This window comes from Marmota marmota, unplaced genomic scaffold (genome assembly GCF_001458135.2).
Source record: "Marmota marmota marmota unplaced genomic scaffold, marMar, whole genome shotgun sequence".
Classification (NCBI taxonomy): Eukaryota; Metazoa; Chordata; class Mammalia; order Rodentia; family Sciuridae; genus Marmota; species Marmota marmota.
The window spans coordinates 5,457,916-5,477,118 of NW_026000243.1; the positions used below are offsets into that span (position 1 = coordinate 5,457,916).

The 19,203-nt window shown below is 40.4% G+C and overlaps 1 protein-coding gene across 6 annotated transcripts in view; it reads right to left on the reverse strand.

The window, feature by feature from the left end:
- Positions 1–19,203, reverse strand: part of Ets1 (ETS proto-oncogene 1, transcription factor) — a 131,875-nt gene that overhangs the window by 20,233 nt on the left and 92,439 nt on the right. For 5 of the 6 annotated variants that reach the window (XM_048796115.1, XM_048796112.1, XM_048796114.1 and 2 more), the window contains 5 exons: positions 12,479–12,598; positions 10,666–10,866; positions 7,422–7,499; positions 6,266–6,514; positions 1,414–1,674 (listed from right to left, as the gene is read on the reverse strand). In XM_048796115.1, coding sequence (XP_048652072.1) covers positions 1,414–1,674; positions 6,266–6,514; positions 7,422–7,499; positions 10,666–10,866; positions 12,479–12,598 — 909 coding nt within the window. The remainder of the gene's footprint in view (positions 1–1,413; positions 1,675–6,265; positions 6,515–7,421; positions 7,500–10,665; positions 10,867–12,478; positions 12,599–19,203) is intronic. The other variant, XM_048796116.1, reaches the window with a different exon arrangement.

Here is a 19,203-nt window from a genome sequence, read left to right on the forward strand (position 1 = left end):
CATCCTGAGAAACACACAATATACTTTTCCTCATTCCAGATGTCTTTAATGAAAATGGGGTAAACTCTATAAAAATCTGCCATCCAGACACAGGAGAAGACTCCGTTGAAATGTAGTCCCTACCTATTAGCCATGTGCAAGCAAAGACCATGGGGATATTTTAGAAAGAATGAAGAGGGGATCGTTCCTCGCCTGTGATCCTGTGTATAGATCTCGGTTACACAATTCCTGAGCACTGTCCAAGCACACCACACTGGGATCTTTATGGAAGGAAAATAAGTAACGTACACTTGATCCTTAATGGGGGAGTAATTTATCTAAGTGTTTGAGTTTTATTCTCAAAGATAAGTAGGACTTCCTTGGGCAAATCCTGAGACTTCCTGCACAACAGGGACCTAGTTCTCTCTTAATTAAGATCAGACAGATATGTCTATAGAAGCACAGATTCTGCTGTCTTCTATCACAGAGTCCAAACACTATAACCTGTCCAGGGTAAAGGATACCAGAAGAGAATAAAGGCCTAGACCAAATCTGAGTCATCAAAGCCTAAAACAAGCTCCACCCACAATACAACACATTTTAGAAAACACTGCAATCTTACAGAAAGGATTGGATGAGCAACACATTAACCAACACTCCTTGGACATTTCTCAGATAGACTCTTCACTATTTCCCAGAGTAGGCAGCTTATGTGCTATACAATCCATTTGAACAATCAACTGCTCTGCTCTATTACTAGATTTTCAATCAAAGCCCAAGCTTGCAATGTACATCTTCTGTTTTCTGCCTTCTTTCTTCACTCACTGCTACTATAATTATAGCTTTCACTACTGGGGGAAAAAAAATCAACCATAAAGCTAAGTGAGAAAATAAGGCTTCCTATGTAAGTTCAGGATGGATCTGGACAATGTTTAAGGCCAAAAAGAATATGTTTCCCACATTAGAACAGCCAGCCTAATGATAACTGTACTACCACACAGCCTAGCTTGTAAGCCATTCAATTATGCCTTTGAGAAAGGCAGTTGCTGGTTTTGTATTTTAAAAGACCTCCCAAGAGCAGGACAGAAGATGTCCCTTGATGCCAGGCCACTAGACCAAGTTTCCAGGAACACCAAATCATTATAGCTCCCTTCCCCTAGATATAGAAAAGGCCAAAAATATTAGTTTCCTGATAGTCTTAAAAATTTCCCTTTGGAATAGAATATTATTTGCCTCCAAAAATCAATGGTTACTCACAAGCAGGGTAGTTTGAGAAACTGACAATCTCTTAGAGACATCTTTTTCTACTCCACCAAAAAGAAAGAGTGTGTCCTTTGGTCTCTGGGTAGACAGTACAGTGCCTTCCACTGACTCCCACCCCCACCCCCATACAAATGTGCAGACAGCCTGCCTAGGAAAGAGCAGAGTGCCTACCTGTGTAGCCAGCCAGGGCCGCAGCAGGAATGACAGGCTTGTCCTTGTTGAGGTCAGCACGGTCACGCACATAGTCCTTGAAGGTGCCCTTGGGCTTGTGGTTGGGTAGGGCAGCTGGATAGTCCTCAGAGTCGAAGCTGTCATAGGAGGGGACACGCTGCAGACTGTTGAAAGATGACTGGCTGCTCCAGGACTGGGTGAGGCGGTCGCAACTATCGTAGCTCTCTATGCTCTCAAAAGAGTCCTGGCCCCCGAGTTTACCTGGAGGTAAAGGAGGAGGTAGGAAAAAACAGGGGAGGAGGGATTGGGAAAAACAACTGTAAAAACCCTCATACAGGACAGGTTGCTATTCAGATCTGCAGGAGAGGTGGAGGAATGGAGGGGCCCATTGCAATGAAGCTCCAGATTTTCTCTGGGAGAGGGGGTTGGGCTGCAAACTGCAGCGACTGCCACTCTATGCCTGGTTTATAGCTCCTAGTACTGAGATTCAGAGTCAAATGCTGCTCTATCTATTAGAGAGACACAGCAGTATTTGGGATCTCAAAAATTTCTAAAGTCAGAAATCTCAAAGCTGAGAATCATACATGTTATTATGGGATTTCCGGTTGATATATTAGAACCAATGAAATAATGAAGAAAACAGAGCAGCATCAGACTAAATCCCTTTTCTAACTCAAGCCAATAACATGATTTCAAAAGTTCCAATTTGGCAAAATATTTTGATCATAAGAAAAAAAAATTCCATTAGACTAAGAGCAGATTGACCTTCCTTGGCCTTGGAACTAAAGTGTTATTTTAAACATTTTTTCCCAAATACTATTTTAAAATGAAATATATATCCTGTCTTTATGCCTTCCCAAATAGAGAAAGAAGTTTTGCGATGCTGTTTCCAGGAAATAAGAGGAAAAAAAAAAGAAAAACACTATCACTCTCTTTTAAATACAAAATCATATTCATTATCCTTTCCAATCTGTACTTGAAATGTATGCTTCATTGCGGAAGTATGGACAGTAAAAAACAAAGATTAAGGAGTTAAGGGCCATAGCAGTGTCAGAAATCCTCTACTCTGTGAGTTGCTTAAGGCATTCTTAACTGACCACAAGATCATGCAAGTTCATTAATTTCCCAAACCAGGTTATAAACAGCTGCTACGATTGCACAATAGCTCATGGAGAAATTTCCATTGGCAAAAAATGCCATTAAAAGGAGGCTAACAAAAAAAAAAAAAAAAAAAAAAACTGAGGAAAATAAATGCATTTAAGAGCTAAAATGTTCCTAGGAATGTTTTGTGTATTTTATGTTCAGAGAATTTTCAGGCAACTTACAGCAAAATATAGACTAGATGACCACCTCAATCTAGCACATGCCAAGAGGCAAAAGGAGGTAACAAACTTTTATGCAAAAAGACCTATAAATATTTTCAATTGTTCAAGGCTGGATGATCTATATATTTCAAATTCCAAAATAAGCTTGGCTTGCATAACCTCCTATTAATGTGCTTCCAGGGTACTCTCCCCTTTAGCAGTGTGGATTGGTGAAACAAATAAGGTTCAAACATGAGCAGGTGCCAAAATCAAAATTAAATTCATAGGAAAATATGCTGCTCTTAAAATTTAAAAAAAGCATAAAACATATCGAAGCTGAGTATTTTTTTATATAATCCACTGTTGTAGATTTTCTGCAATCCGTATTCCCACTAGTACCACTTATAATAGAGAGGAGTATTATCAGCTTCATCTCATTCCTTCCTCTATTCATCCACTGAGGGCAAATTCCAGAAGGCAAATCAAAGAGCTTCATGGAGGGATCAGTCTAGCCTACCCCAACCCCTGTCACATCTGTACCTCTTTATTATCATTAAAAGTAAAGGAGTTGTCTCTTCCAGAAATTCACATTAAATGACTCAGGAAAAATAGTCCACCACCAGAATGTGACCTTTTTATAGTAGAATAGGAAATTTTCTGGCATCTCATAAAAAGGTGTTTGCTCCGACCAGCTACTGATTTTAATAGTCATTCAATTTCTCTGTGAGACAAACATGCCAAAAGCCTAAGAAAGAAAACTTACATTTTTGTTAAGAACATCCCACCAAGTCACCAATGTTTACATACTATCAATGCTTAAGTCTGCTGAAATGATTCTTATCTCTATTAGCCACCTTTATATTTGGAGGGCAAGGAGATTGGAATTTCCGCAAGCAAGACAGTTGAGTTTCCAAGGAGTCCAATAAGCAAGGGCACTAAACTAGGCCATAACCACTCTCTGGCAACCTCTCAGACATGAGCCAAATGCAACTTGGTTGAGAACTGTGGTTTATAGCAGAAGGCAGCTTTCATTTTAGCTCTATTTCACAACCCTAGAGCTGGAAACATTCATTTACAGGTATTTTCTCCAAAAATGGGTTGAATCCAACTGGATTAGACGTTTGGTTCTGCTACTGTGCTCACGCAGGGAAGCACATGACCTCTGAGATGTCCACAGGCCAGCTTCTCTGAGAAATGCCTCAGCAAGGTCCTTCTAAAGCTATCCGACTCCGCGAAACAGACCTCAGAGCACTCATAACAGTAGATGGGAGCCTTACAGCAACCCGCTGAACAGACTAGCACAAAGAGAGTCCTTAGAGTCCCAGTAAGTGGACAGAGAAGCACTTTGTATACTATAATGCAGTATATGAATACCATGATTATTAATAACAATCTGCTAACAGTAATGCTTTCAGTCTGGACCAATCACACCATCTCAGATTCAGTTGGCCTTTGGAATTGGTCTTATTTGCAGCACTTCTAACATACAAAAAGTGGACCTGCACAAAATGGTCTTTCCCTTAAGTTTTTGTGGCCTAAAGCTTGGAGGGAAGAAGTGAGTGGAGCCAAAGAAAAATACCTCATATTCCTTTGCAAGGATCATTTTTGGTTTATAATCATTAGTTTGGGGTTGAAGGGGTGGTGGGGACCAAAACCAAGAACCAAGAAAAGGAGAGGGAAAAGGGGACAATTACACAAATGCAAAGCCAGACGCAATTTTAAAACAATGTGACAGTAGATCTATCCAAAGTTACAATATGGCTGAACCCCAAACCCACAATTCAGTCTCATTACACATATGCAGAGAAAGCACCATGAGAAAGTTGTTCTAATGCTTTGTTTGACCTGCCTGAGAAGAAAGACACACACACACACACACACACACACACACACACACACACACTTGTGTGAATGTATTTAAATAGACATGCACCCAAAATAAAAGACACTCAGAAAGGGGAAGGCAGAACTGGTGCCGCCCATCCCCTTTGGTCTGAAAACACAAACACCCTGGGGCCCTAAGAAGGACAATTATGGGTTCTGATTTTTGCAGGGACTTTCCCTGCACAGGGCCTGTTGGATATCCCAAGGCTTGCTAGGAGGAAGTGTGAGTCTGAACGCTTAAAGAAGATGACAGTATGTATGGCCCAGAATGTGCACTGGTGATCTTCAAAGTAAGGGTGTCTTGGGATCTCCTCCCAAAACCACAGAATGGGCATCACAGGAAGTCAGTCATTGAAACAGAAATCATTAATAGGCTGGCTCAAGTCTGACTTCTGGGAGCAAATGCTTCATCAATCACTGGGCTTAGCTTTCTCCTGTTCCTCGTTCTACTTATAATTCTTTCCCAGTTATCCATCAGAAAAATCATCCTTTCTAACTTTTCAGAAATCAGCTAGCTCTTTCTTGGATAACCAAGCCCCTTCTTATAACAGACAACATTTTTCTCAGAAACAAAACAATCTGGACACATTTCTACGTGGACAATACCTCTGAGTGTTTTCCCTGATCTTCGAAGTTGGGTTGTTATTTTACCTTTCTTGCTTCATGTCAACCAACTCTATTTCGAAACATTTACTTCACTGCCAGTGAATGTTTTATCATTATTATAATAGCCATGTCAACAAGAATACCTTCTTTTGGAAGCCTCTGGCCACCTCTTTCCCTGGTCCTCTAACTAAATACACACTTTCGGGCTGGGGATGTGGCTCAAGCGGTAGCACGCTCGCCTGGCATGCGTGCGGCCCGGGTTCGATTCTCAGCACCACATACAAACAAAGATGTTGTGTCCGCCAAATACTAAAAAAATAAATGTTGAAATTCTCTCTCTCTCTACCTCTCTCTCACTCTCTCTTTAAAATAAATAAATAAATAAATAAATAAATAAATAAATACACACTTTCACCACACTGTTGATGAGTGGTTCCAAATAAACTGTTGGTTAACCATCTTGTATCTTCCCAAACCAAAGAAGTCACAGGAAGCTAAAGATCTCAGGCTAATAGTAGAGGTCATTCCAGGTACCAAGCCAGGTTCTAGAGTCTGACTCAGGAATACAGTGGAAAGAACAGCAGCACATATGCAAAGCTCACAGGTTTTTCAAGATGGTCATAATTTTCTTTATGAATCAATTTTTCTTTATGTATATCTTGAGCAAAATCCTCTCAAACAGAAAGCCCTTAAAAATGACCAGATTCAAACAGAGTTATTATTTGGATAGAGATCAAATGAAAGTATTTATGTAAAATGTCTACCAACATTTTTGACACTCAATAAGTGTCAAAAATGACTTATCCAAATAAGCCATTTGATTGTTTATCCTACCAAACTTAAATTATTCCATGGACCCTGAGGGTCTTTGTCATCATGATGGACATGACTGCAATTCCATGGAAAAGTCTCAACACCTGGACATTCTAAGTTGGGAAGGCTGAAGCTAAGGAATCTGAAGGGCTAATAATGAGGAGAGAAAATTAGGACCTGAAAATTTCACAAAAGTAGGTAATTCTTAGAAACCAAAGAGCTTTTATAGAAGACAGCTAACCTACCCCGACTGGTCCTCCCCATGCACATGTTGTCTGGGGTTACAACTTCTTGTTTGATGGCAAAGTAGTCAGTCTGTAAGGTGTCTGTCTGGAGAGGGTCCCGCAGAATGACGGAAGGGTAGTCATTCTCATACTTGAGGGAAAGGAGCTCCTCGGAGCTGATGGGATGGAGTGTCTGGTATGATTCTGTGATGAAGCTGGGCTCTGAGAACTCAGATGGAGGGACGCACTGAGCATGCTCAATACCGTAGCCTGGAGATGGAGAACATTTGCAATTAGAGAGAAGAGAAATGTATACAAGCAGCTCTTTACCACCCACAATGGCCCTACAACATGGAATGAGCTAGTTAACTTAGAGAATAAAAGGGAAAAACTTTGTCAGAAGGCCTTGGGTTTTTAATCTCACTGTGACCCTTGATAAGAAAATTCCTTTTTCTAACTTAATTTCCTTATCAATAAGAGAGATCAAATGAAAGTATTTATGTAAAATGCCTACCAACATTTTTGACACTGAATAAGCTCTTGAGATAAGGCAGCTAATATCATTGCTGTTACTGGAATAAAAATTTAACAATATTATTGCTTTATTGGAATAAAAATTTAAATAAAGTAAAAAGGTAAAATGAAAATAAACCTGTTTAGGACTCCCTTTGAAAGTGAGGCCCTCAGATAAGAAGAGTCCTGCACTAATTCTGCTCCTCTAGTCACCTCTCCAGGACTTAGCTATTCTTAACTATAAAGCATAAATCTGTTTTCTGGCAAAGCTATATGGCATGCTCTTAAAAGAGGATTTCAGAGGAAATATTGTCATCTCTACTAGTAAAAAAGGAAAGAACAAGGCCAAGATCAAATCCCTAACCCAATCCTCTAATGGCCACTATAGTCTATGGGATCAAACAGATCAAAAGTTTAGGGGTCAAGTTGTAATGTTGTTCCTCTGTAGTGTCTAAGAACTTGCAGGTACATATGGCAGGTACATAGGTTGAACCACTATATTTGTAAGAAGTAATTTTAAAAATAACAAAGAATCTACAGTTAAGAAAATACTATTTTCCATGGAATTACCACAAAGGAGGCTGAGATCAACTGAGATGAAACTTTTCCTAGGGTCCCATTATAATGAGCAAAGAGAAGGAAGAGGAGTAAAGATGCAACTTACTAATGAAGTAATCCGAGGTATAGCGGGATTCTGGATAGGCAGAGTTGACTCCATTAACTTGATACGGTTTCACATCCTCTGCAATGGACAGGGTAGAGAGTGAGATAAAGAAGTCAGCACACAAGTAACACTTGGCCTGAAAGGATCTTGGATCCAAGGACCACAATGACCTCAACTCTTTTTCTAAGAAATCTGCAAATTCATTAACTGAGTTGGTGTCTGAGTCTACCCTGGCTGGGGCCTTCTCTAGTGATGAGATCACAAAAGAATGGCTAAGTTTATTATTTCAGTAGCTGCAAAATGGGATTTAATATCTTGGAAAGAGAATCAGTGAGTAATCACCCAGAGTTGGGAAAACACTCAACCCTGCCTCTCGATGTCTTTCTGCAGTATGTACAAGTATCATGTTAGAGATTAGAATCAAAGGCTTGACTCTGTGTCGGCAGGTTACCAACACTACCTAACCCTCAAACTGATCGATGCAAAACCTATTCAGAAATACACTGCAGTCTTTAGGCAGGTAGATCTTATATCCTCCATTTCTTCTCACAGATGTCTGGGTTTTGTTCTGTGTTTTCCCCATTGCTCTCAGAATTCAAGTTCAGGCCCAGACAAGAAGTGGGGACACTGGTAAGGTGACTCCACTTGGTGAACCACGAGGGCTTGTGTAAAGGAAGAGGAGAAGCCACATAGTGAAACTGCTGCCAGATGCCAACTTCCCAGGGAGGTAGAAAGGACGGAGAGGAAGAGTAACCAAGGACAGAAATGCTTTCTACCACGCCACTGTAAGCTTAGAATCCTCTAGTTACCCTAAAATCAAATAGGGTAGCCTCTGACTCTTTTTTGGAGCCATCTGACTATAACAATCAGACATAAAGACAGCATGTTGGTTTAGGCTTTTCCTCAGGTATTTGATAGCTTCTTGGGAGCAAAGGCTGATGGGTAAACAAGTTTATGCCTGCACGGGTGAAAAAAAACAGTTCCCAGTTGAGATAAAATGATTAAACTTTGTTTTAGTAGCTTATCAGATTGAAACATCCCCTGTACCTTTGGCCTTCCACCCCACCCCAAAAGCTATGTTCTTGGGTGCTGTGTGGCTTTGGTTTCATGACAGAACTGAAGCTATAGCCGCAGTACAAACATCTTGCTCATCTCTTCAAGTACATGAATCTGAAGAGGGATGATTTTTCACTGCCTATCGTGATGGAACGTTGGGTGGGATGACATGATTTCTATTCTCAAACATACTAGATTACAGCCTACGCCTCTTAAATACCCTTATGTTATTTCTTTGCCAAAAGGCAGGCCAAATCTGTCTGAGGGTCCAGGAGCTCCACATGAATCCACATTATCACAGAAAGAACACAGGGTGGGAAATTAAATTTTTAAAGCCAGTCTCAGCAACTTAGCAAGATTCTAAGCAACTTAGTGAGACTCTGTCTCTAAATAAAATATAAAAAGGCTCAGTGGTTAAACACCCCTGGGTTCAATCCCTGGTACCAAAAAGAACATTAGATGCAGTTGTACATGTCTTTAATTCCAAAGTGACTGGGAGGATCACAAATAAAAAATTAAAAGAGTGGGGGATATAGCTCAGTGGTAAAACATCCCTAGGTTCAATCCCAGTACCACATAAATAAATAAATACATACATACATACACACATACATAGATCCCAAAAAAGTTAAATGAGAAAAAAGATTTAAAAGTTAAATCAAAAAGTTTAAGGAAATGAGTGGTTAATTGAGGAAATCGCCTAACCTGAGCCTCATTTCACAGACAAGGACCGTAGTAGTCTTTGTCCTTTCTATCTCACGGGGTTATTTTGATAATACAATGAGAAAATGCATTTTAAAGCACTTTGTAAACAAGGAGACACTACATAGATATTAATTATAACCACGATCAGGGCAGGTTTAGACACCCCGAGAGCACCTGGCAGCTCCATCACGATAAACAGAGGGAAACATTATATTGTAGAACACATTTGGGTTACACGGTCTGGTGCAATATGTTGTTGTGTTTAGAAGCCAGCAGTTAAATCAGATCTGCAAGGAGTCTGCCATATCATATCCCTCTATAAACAGGTCGCTCGTGTCAACACCTAGGAGTGGGTGTGCGTGCAGCTATACCAAGAGCATGCCAGTGCTCTGAGAAGACTGCGAAGCTGCCCGCCAGCCCTGGGTAGCAGCAGCCACAGAAAGATTCACTCAACTGTTGATTTTGTTCATTTATTTATTATTTATCAACAGAGAGGCTGAAGAGACCGAATCAAGATCACACTTCTGTGCCCTGAAGAATCTAATTCGGGTCTCTCTTGAGCACTGCAGGAGTGGAAAATATTCTTAAACAAAGAAAGGCATTATATGGAAACAAGAGTGCTAATTCTGAGCTTTGCACCCTTCCCCCGGTGTCTGTGCCAAGGGCTGGAGTTGGTGGACCACAGGGAGAGGGTGGGCCTGGGTCAGAGAGGGCAACGGGCTTCTAGGCTTACAGTCAGCTGGAGGGCACTGCTGACTGCTGGTAACTGCGATTTATTTTAAGAAGAAATACAGAAAAATAAGTGCAAAAACACCCAAGTTTGCCGCCTATTGCTGTTTCTATACTCGGCCAGGGCTGTGGGACATGAGTCACTTGGTCCAAAAAGGTTGGAGGAGGCCGGTAGGGAAGGCCATGTCATTACAAGGTTGCGACACAGCGTCCTGATATAACCTCAGTTGCTACTCCAGATGTAAAAGGTATTCTGCACCATGAATTCCCATCCAGTTAGCAGGCAGAGAGGCCTGTCTTATTTATGACCTCACAAAAACTAAGCTTTTCTGTAGATGTGACCAGGTATTATGTGGCTGTAGATCAAGGGAGCATTAAGAGTTCCAGGAGGAAAAAAATAATCCTAAAACTATTCTAGGGTTGGCCGCAGACACTGCTTGTTCAAATAGTTCATGGCTCTAAGAGAAAGACTACATCAGAATTTTGCCCACCAAGAAGTTTCAGGAGTACAAACATGCTGAAGATTAAAATCTGAACTCCCAGTAGAAGAAAAAGAAACAATCACACACTGAGTATCTGCTAGGTGTCAGGCACAACCCCAGGCACATCCCCATGGGCCACTTAAGCCAAGGTTGGACACCCACAGATAATGGTACTGGTGTCCCACCACTGGGTCAGTCCTACTTACTTTTACAGCAACTTCACACAACCCCCCCCCAAAAAAAAAACACACAAACAGTTGCCACACATGTACCTTTTTGCAGGATCTCTAGATGTTCCCATAAGATGTCCCCAACAAAGTCTGGAGCCAGCTCAAGGAAGCAGTCTTTACCGAGGGCACAGAGGGCTGCTCCATTCATGCAGAACTTTTGGAAGTCCACACCCTTCAGACTGAACTCATTCACAGCCCACATCACCCAATCTCGAACATGAGTTTCGGTCCACTGCCGAGGGTCTGAGGAAAGACAGCAAGAAAGGTGGAGTAGATTAGGCTCTGGAAGAGATGCTAAAGGGTCCATATGTATCTGAGGGCACTATCCTATCCACTGAATTAGGAAGCACCAACCTGTGAATTCAAACCACGAGGTGCCTCCATAACCCTCCTCTCTATCTTCAACATTCAACCTCCTCTATTTTGCCAGCTAGGAGGAACTGTAGTCAGCCACAAATACTGACATATATGTGAGTATTTCCTGCCTTCCATTCAGGTAAGGCTTTCCATGAATCTCCTCTCTCACTGCCTTATTTCTATTAGGCTTTTTTAAAAGCCCCACACAAGGGAATAAATGGCTTCCTTAATAGCAATAACAACAAACTGAAGTGTTTTCTACAAATTGCATATCGCTTTCCCTGCTCTTAACCCTTATAATATACTTGGGATCATTATTCTCAATTATTTTTATCTTTGTCAATGATACTTAGTAATAATTGTAGCAATTAGTATTTCTAAGTCATTCGAATGGCACTTGGAAATGACATTATTATGTGCCTATATCATTCTAGGTACCCAGCCAAGTCTGTACACATCACAGGCTCTGCTTTGAGTAGCACTGTAGTACAGACTATATATAATCTTCTTACATGACCTGAGGTTTAATACAGCTATGCCTGCCAATGACACTCAAAGAACTCGGCCGACAGTAGGTAGTAGTGGCCACTTCAATCTAGCAGACTGTGTCATGAGATGCTGGAAAAATCAGAATTCACTTTATTCTGCTTTGTGATCCTGAAAGGATGTTGGGCATTCCTGTCCTCTGAGGTTTGTGGTAAAGTTGTAAAACATGGAAAAATGTGTACAGGTACATTCACAGAATCTATCTAAAGCTTGTGTTTAATGAGGCTGGAAATCACTCATCTGGCAGCAAAACTGTCCTGATCTAAAGAAAGCCTTATTCTTAACAGAAAAGTACACTTTCCACTCTGGATTGCTCACACACACACACACACACACACACAAAAAAAAAAAAAAAAAAAAAAAAAGCTCCTTGGTGAAGGATGATGTGTTCTAAACTCACTTCTTCTTTCTGATAATTCCAGACCGCTTCCATTCCTGAATAAACCCTTTCAGATAAGAACACCCAGAGGGCAAACACATTTTGCCAAAGTACATGGAAGAGAAAAGAGCAATCAGTAAATTCCAAGAAATACAGCTCACTGAGTTTAACCAATGTTGGCCCAGAATGACTCTGAGACAAAGTTTCCCCAACTTGTCTGACTTTATGATCATTTGAAGAGTTTAAAAAGCATGGATGCCACTATTGATTAAGACTGAATCAATCAGGAATAGGGGCCTGGCCTTAGAAGTTTTCAAAGATAATAGAGCATTTGAATATGCAGACAGCTTCAGGAGCCACTGTCCTAAGACCAAAATGGTGGTGCCAAAACTGGGAGGATGGATCATCATCAATATGCGTATCTATGGTGGTTCTGTTGTATATCTACAACAATCCAGAGCTGCTGATTCAAGTGTAGTTAGTGCAGTGTCTGCCTCACACACTACAGATGAGAGAATAGCTTTCTCTACACGTCTGTACCCTGGTCTTTGTTTTCTAACAATAAAAGCATACCTTTTGGGATTCCCAGTCGTTGTTGCTCTTTTGTGAAACCACTGAAAGTAGCTTTCAATGCTTGAGACATCATTTCTTTGCTGCTTGGAGTTAATAGTGGGACATCTGCACATTCCATATCTGTAAGAAAAAATGAAATATTATTCAGCCATAAGAGAAATGAAATTGTGGCATTTGCCTGTAAATGGATGGAACTGGAAACTATCGTGCTAAGTGAAATAAGACAATCCCAGAAAACCAAAAGTTCTCTCTGATATGTGATGCTAACTCACAATAAGCAGGTAGAGGTAGGAAAAAATAGAAATACTTTGGATTAGACAAAGGGGGATGAAAGGAAGGGAGGAAGACTGAGAGTAGGAAAGCTAGTATAATTAATCTGACATTACTTTCCTATGTTCATATATGAATACATGACCAATGTAATTCCACATCATATGCAACCAGAAGAATGAGAAATTTTACTCCATATAAGTTTAATATGTCAAAATACATTCTAATGCCATGTATTAAGAAAAGAACAAATAATAAAAATGAGTATATGAACAACAAATTAAATTGGCAATTAAGCATTCATAAATTATAATAGAGTATGGATAGACTGAACGAGGCAAGCTGGAAAAAAAACTATGTTAACATCCTCATCAGAGCAGGTAAAATTTAATGCACTTTCCACAATATGCTAGGCCCCTAATTCTTGCCTAAAATGTCCTGCATTCCTTACAAATAAAACATGCTTATTCTTCTGTATACCTCTAGTAGTTTACCCATACATAGCCCTTACTCTTTTATAGTCACTGAAAGCATTAGTGTTACTACATATTTCAGTTATCTATGAAAAAGAAAACAATATTTATTCATTGAACCAATAATTATTTAGCATTTGTTATAGCCAAGGAATTAAAGAAAGAAAGAGCAGTAAACAAGTCAGAAATGGCCCTTGGATATCTAATTCGTGCAGTGAATATAGTTGTTAAAATTCTATTGACACAATTAAATGATCAACTACGATGTCCATAAAGGCTTCAAAAGAGAAGTACAAGATGCATGTTAACATAAACAGGAATTCCTGCCAGTCTGGAGAGCCAGCAAAGGCATCCCTTAGGAGAAGAGAGAGATTTGACAATGGATCTGAGGATGCATAGGCATTTAGAAAGTAAAGACTACTAGTCCAGTAGATTTCAAAGCATGGCACACAGAGCAGCTAAGTCAGCACCACTGGAAATTATCAAATGCAAATTTTCAGCCCCATGCCAGATATATTGGGCACAGATTGGAACCCAGAAATCTGTTTTTTAACACAGAATCCAGGTGAGTGACCCTGATGGGCAGTAAGGGAGAGGACCATAATCCTAGCCAAAGGAAATAGTACAGATGAAGGTAATGAGATCAACAAGGGGATTTGACATGTGTTAGTTCCAAAAAGGTCAATGCACAATGATCAAGGAGCATAGTTGCTTGAGACGATTGAAGAGGTAAGCAGGAAACCTGCTAAGAAATTTATCAATTTATCCTAAGCAAAACAGAAAATCACTGTGGTTTATGCAGAGGAATGAGCTGACCACATCTGGTTTTAAGATAGCCTTGGCTATTCTATAAAAAATGGTTTAGAAAGTGAGTATGAATGGATATGGGAAGACTTGTAAGGAAGTTATGGGCATTAGTTCTGGTGAGAGCTGATGGTGGCTTTGGTGACTAGAAAAAGGGTAATACTGATAAGATAAGCAGGCAAATTTGAAGTGCTGAATACAGTAGTAGGTAAAATCCATAAAATTTGGTTTACATAGGTGGTACGGAAGAGTGAGATATCAACACCTGCAGATTTGCTGACGGGTCAAGATCTGATGCTAGATCCACGTGCATCTACCTCTGCTCTGTCCAGCCCCTCCTGCACCTGCCCACCCTGTTCACAGTGTAGGTCCGTAACTATTGCCAAAACAGCCAAAGTCAAACATCTCCTGAATTTACCTCAGGCTCAATTTCTCACCCAAAGATAATCCTTCCTCGTCTTCCTGTGACCTTTGGCAGGGATGCACTTACTGCAATGATTATTTTAGAGGCCTGAATCTTCAGTGTACCACAGGTTGAAATTGACTTATCAAAGGGTGAAGTTTCAGTACAAAGGTACTACACAAGTTCCTTGCTCGTCATTTCTAAACCTTGGCTAGAAATTCCTGAGCATACATAATGTTTTATTGGCTAAATAAAATGGAAACATAGAAGGAAAAAGATAAATAGCAGTAAATATATTGAAGAAGTAAATCTATTGCCCCTGAATGTTGAAATGAATGGAAATTATATTGCACAAACAAAGGGCAGGTGGCATCTTCCCTCCTATTTGCTTTCAGGAAACTGCTCAGAGTTCAGGCTCTGATCAGGAAGGACAGGAGGGCTCACTGTAGCAGCTATCCCAGGATCTGCTAATGACAGGGGAACCGAAGTTCTAGGGAGTGATGATTTGGATTGCTCTGGGACGTGCCCCAAAAAAAGCTAATGGAAAAATCACCATGCCTCCCTCCAGGAAGATTGACAAAATGATGGAAAATCCCAGCCTGTTAGGGAAAAATAAAATGGGGGGAAGGGATGGGACATTAATTACATAACATCCATTCCTTCAAACAATGGAGGAATCATCAAATGAGTCACTGAGAAACACATCAATGCTCCCCACTAGTCCCCACTCTCCAAGTCAGAGAACGGCTAAGTGGAGGGTTCAGAAATGTCTCCCCTTTAGAAGACAAGTCATTTTCACTCAGAACAAAAGACTGCAGTTAACCAGAGTGTTGCTTCTGAGAGAAGGGTCAACTACAACCTCCCCAATCCCTAGGACAAGGCTAAACAAATTTTGAGTCCATCGACAAATACTTTGTGAATTGAAATTTTCCAAATTTGAATCAACTTTGCTTCCTTCACTCCCATCCAACATAAATTCATGAACTTGAACTGTGCGAGTTTTGTTTTGTGTTTGTTCCCTCCGTTAAATTTATGACTCGATGAAAAGGACTTTACTGATGACGGAAACTGGCCAGGACAACACATGTGGAAATGCAGACCAGGCTAAACGGACAGGCAGCAGTTCTGCTGCAGACTGGAGGTAAAGGACCAGACGGGCCAGGAGGCCCCAGGCACCTCCTAAACATGAGCACCTGGGTAGTGTGATGCCCTTGTGTGGTGAAGGCCATGGACGACAGCAGAAAGCCTAAGAGGATTCCCTAAGTCCACTTCCTCTAACTCCACGCTCTGACAACAGGGTCTGGGCAAGAGTGCTGAGTGGACAATTCTCCACTCAGGTTTTTGCTTCCTGTTTGTGGAGCTGACATTTCCGGGTTCTCACTTGTTCATTCTGAAGGAAGCAGCTGGAGTTACTTTTTTGCCTGTCCACCTCACTGCCCTCTTTAAAAGCCCAGTCCATGTGCAAGTCAGCCACAGTGGCACAGGGGCCCCATTAGTGATACCTGGTGCTGTCCCTTTGGCTGTGGGATTCAAGGGCTGGATCTCCTGAAAAAGTGCTCATAGACCAACTGTAAACCACCCAGCACACATGAGATACCTGCACGTGGATGAAGGCCAAATGACATCGAGTTCAGAGTTCAAGCTCTTGTAGATAGCATAGCAATGCCCTTGGACCCAAAAAATGCAGAAGAAAAAAATCAGAGCTCTGCCCACATTGGAAAAGTGTGAATACTGGTTAAAAAAAAAAAAAAAAAAAAAACACTATATGTAAGTGAACAGTTGGCCAGGATTGTCTTTTTTCAGTGGTATGAGTACCATACTTCAATGTTGGTGAATGATTGTGTTCAAAAGTGGATATTAGGAAAGAATTAAATTCATCATATAAAATACTATGTAGCTTTCTCATAACTATAGCAGTTCTGTTAATTACTCAGATCAATAATAATGATGATGAAATCATTACAGGATAGTTACCCCAAGCAGACCTCTCTATTATTCTTTAAACATTTTTGTCATTACCTATTATAATACTTTCACATTAGACACCAAATAGTTCTAGATTTAGGAACAGCACTTAGACATTTAATCAGAACCTCCATAGATGTTAACTAATTATGGAAAAATACTGAAATGGACTTTGTGTTAATAATTACAATATGCTAAATTCAAATAACACATTTGTCTCAAAATGCTGAGAACCCAACCTGAAGAAATACTAGGCCAATACAGTGTACAGTGGATACTCGTCAACACATGCACTGGATATTGGTAACACAAATGGTATAATTAGATTTCTTGCCCACTCGTCATTTTTTAAGATCCTAAATCTGAGTTTATATTTATTTTAATAACCCTAGGTGTCCGAGAGGGAAGTTGTACTAAATAAATACAGGAATCACTATCCAAGACTGCACAGTGTGGAGGCAGGTGTGAACAGGCGCTCTCCTTGAATCTGCTGGGCCTACTGAGATCATGGCATTTTCAAGGCGGGAAACATGGGCTCATTTTTCACTGTGGCCCAACTCCCAACCACCTCATACATGTTTCAAGTGAAATGTAAAACAGGGCTTTCCATTCACTCATATGCAACTCAAAGTGAATGGCCGTTCCATTTCCAAGAACCCTTCAAGGGTGTTTCATGCATCTTTTTATATCATTCTTGAGTTCTCCGAATTGGGTGGCTCACGTTGACAATGTTACATAGAATTTAAACTTGAACTGGCTTTTTGTTCAGCCAGAAGTTCAAGACAGACTGCCTCACTGGCCTCCAATTTTCTCTCTATGTTCTTAACAAATGACAAAGAGAAGACTAGAGTAGCTGGGATCCTAGAGTTAGGTGGTAAGGGACACAGCTAAGGACAAGAAAACCACGGCATATGTCCCAGCCTTGTGTACCACTATACAGGGACAAATTCTAGTAGATTAAAACGAGATTAGCCATGTGAGTTGGATTTTGTCATAATCAGAGCAGCATGAACCAAACACAAGGATGAATGATGTGCCTTACATCTGAGAACTATAAAGTTTACCTGGACTATAGAGTTTACCAGGACCCTTCACATATACTGTTTTACCTCTGAGGGGCCTAGAAAGGTATATACAAGATTCTCATTTTACAGGTGAGGAAACAAACTCCACCAGATTAAAGGCTTGGCCTAAATCACAGTGGGGAGAGACCAACCAGGGCCAGAAGCCAGTCTTCCAACTCTTAAAGGCCGGGGTCTTTCTGCTCTATTACACTGCAAATAGGAACAGACCACAAATTAAAAAAAAAAAAAATCAGAGCTGAGAAACAATGAAACCTTTTATTTCTTGGTTTAAAAACAGATAAATTTGAAGAACTAATTCAAAATTAAAAACTATTCCAAGAAACCCTGCATTTCATATAGCTAGCCCCATAAAGACATTATTAAAGCCATTTACATAATCATCTGTATTCTTCTCCTTTCCTGGGACTAAGGATAGTGAAGCTTCCTTCCTTCCACATGATGCAGACAGGTTAAATGACAACCTGGCTTCATTCCCTGTTAGCATTCTCCTGAGCCACCCTAATGGGCCACTGTGTACATAATATAAGGTTAATTAATTATATAGAGGCTTAATGAAATGTTTCTTAAAACAAAAGGAAGAACTCTTCTGGTTTATGTGGGTAGGGGGAAAAGAACAATTTCCAAATGGAAAAACAGGATTCTGAAGATAAGGAAAAAAGAGAGGGACATCATAGGGTTGACTTGGCTTGTTGGTCAAAATGTGGGAGTTCTGGGCTGGGGATATAGCTCAGTTTGTAGAGTGTTTTCCTTGCATGCATAAGCCCTTGGGTTCAATCCCCAGCACCACAAAAAAATAAATAAATAAATAAAAGTGGGCGTTCTGATCTCACTTTTACAATTGGTGTATTCTCACTAAGTCACTTATTCAATTCATGTCTAAAAGAGATCTGCTAAGGGACTGTAGATATAGTTCAGCAGAAAAGCACTTGCCTCAGTTCCATCTCACTATTGAAGAAGGAGGAGGAGGAGGAGGAGGAGGAGGACAGTTCCATCTCACTATTGAAGAAGGAGGAGGAGGAGGAGGAGGAGGAGGAGGAGGAGACAAACGAAGAAGACGACGACGTCAGTTAAGAGGTGGTGTCTATCCTTCATCAGGTTTTACAGTATTCATTTTGTCAATTTCAAGACATACATAAAAGTAGAGGGAACTGTATCATGAACCCCTATTCAGAATCTACCAACCTTTTCAGTTAAAATTTCATCTCATACACACATGTACACACCACAGTGAAGAATGACAAAGCCAATCCCAAGCAATATGTCATTTCACTAATAATTTATTTTCAGATGGATTGTTGGAGATAAAGGAGGATCATGATATGAAAGCTTGCAAGAGGATGATATACTCAAGGACAGAGAAAACAGCTTCAAATTACTTCCCCTAGTTCTTACATTGAGGTTTACAGTTCATTTATTGACCTATCACAGAACTTCTGTTAAAGCCACAGCATCATGATCTGGAAGCTGATAAAGCTGGATCAGAGAAGGATGATTTCTAATGAATTTGGTAGCTGGTCCCTTTGACGCCTACATCCTGCATGCAGAAGGCTTCAGTGAAGATTCTTCCTAACAGCCCATATTCTCATGAACTTTCAACCCTAACTAGAACATACCAAAAAAAAAAAAAGCTGAAGATTCTGACAACTACCAGAAGGACAACTTCAAAGTACCACAGGGCCATGATGAAGTTGCCTAAAACAAGCCCCAGTGTAGGAGACAACATCC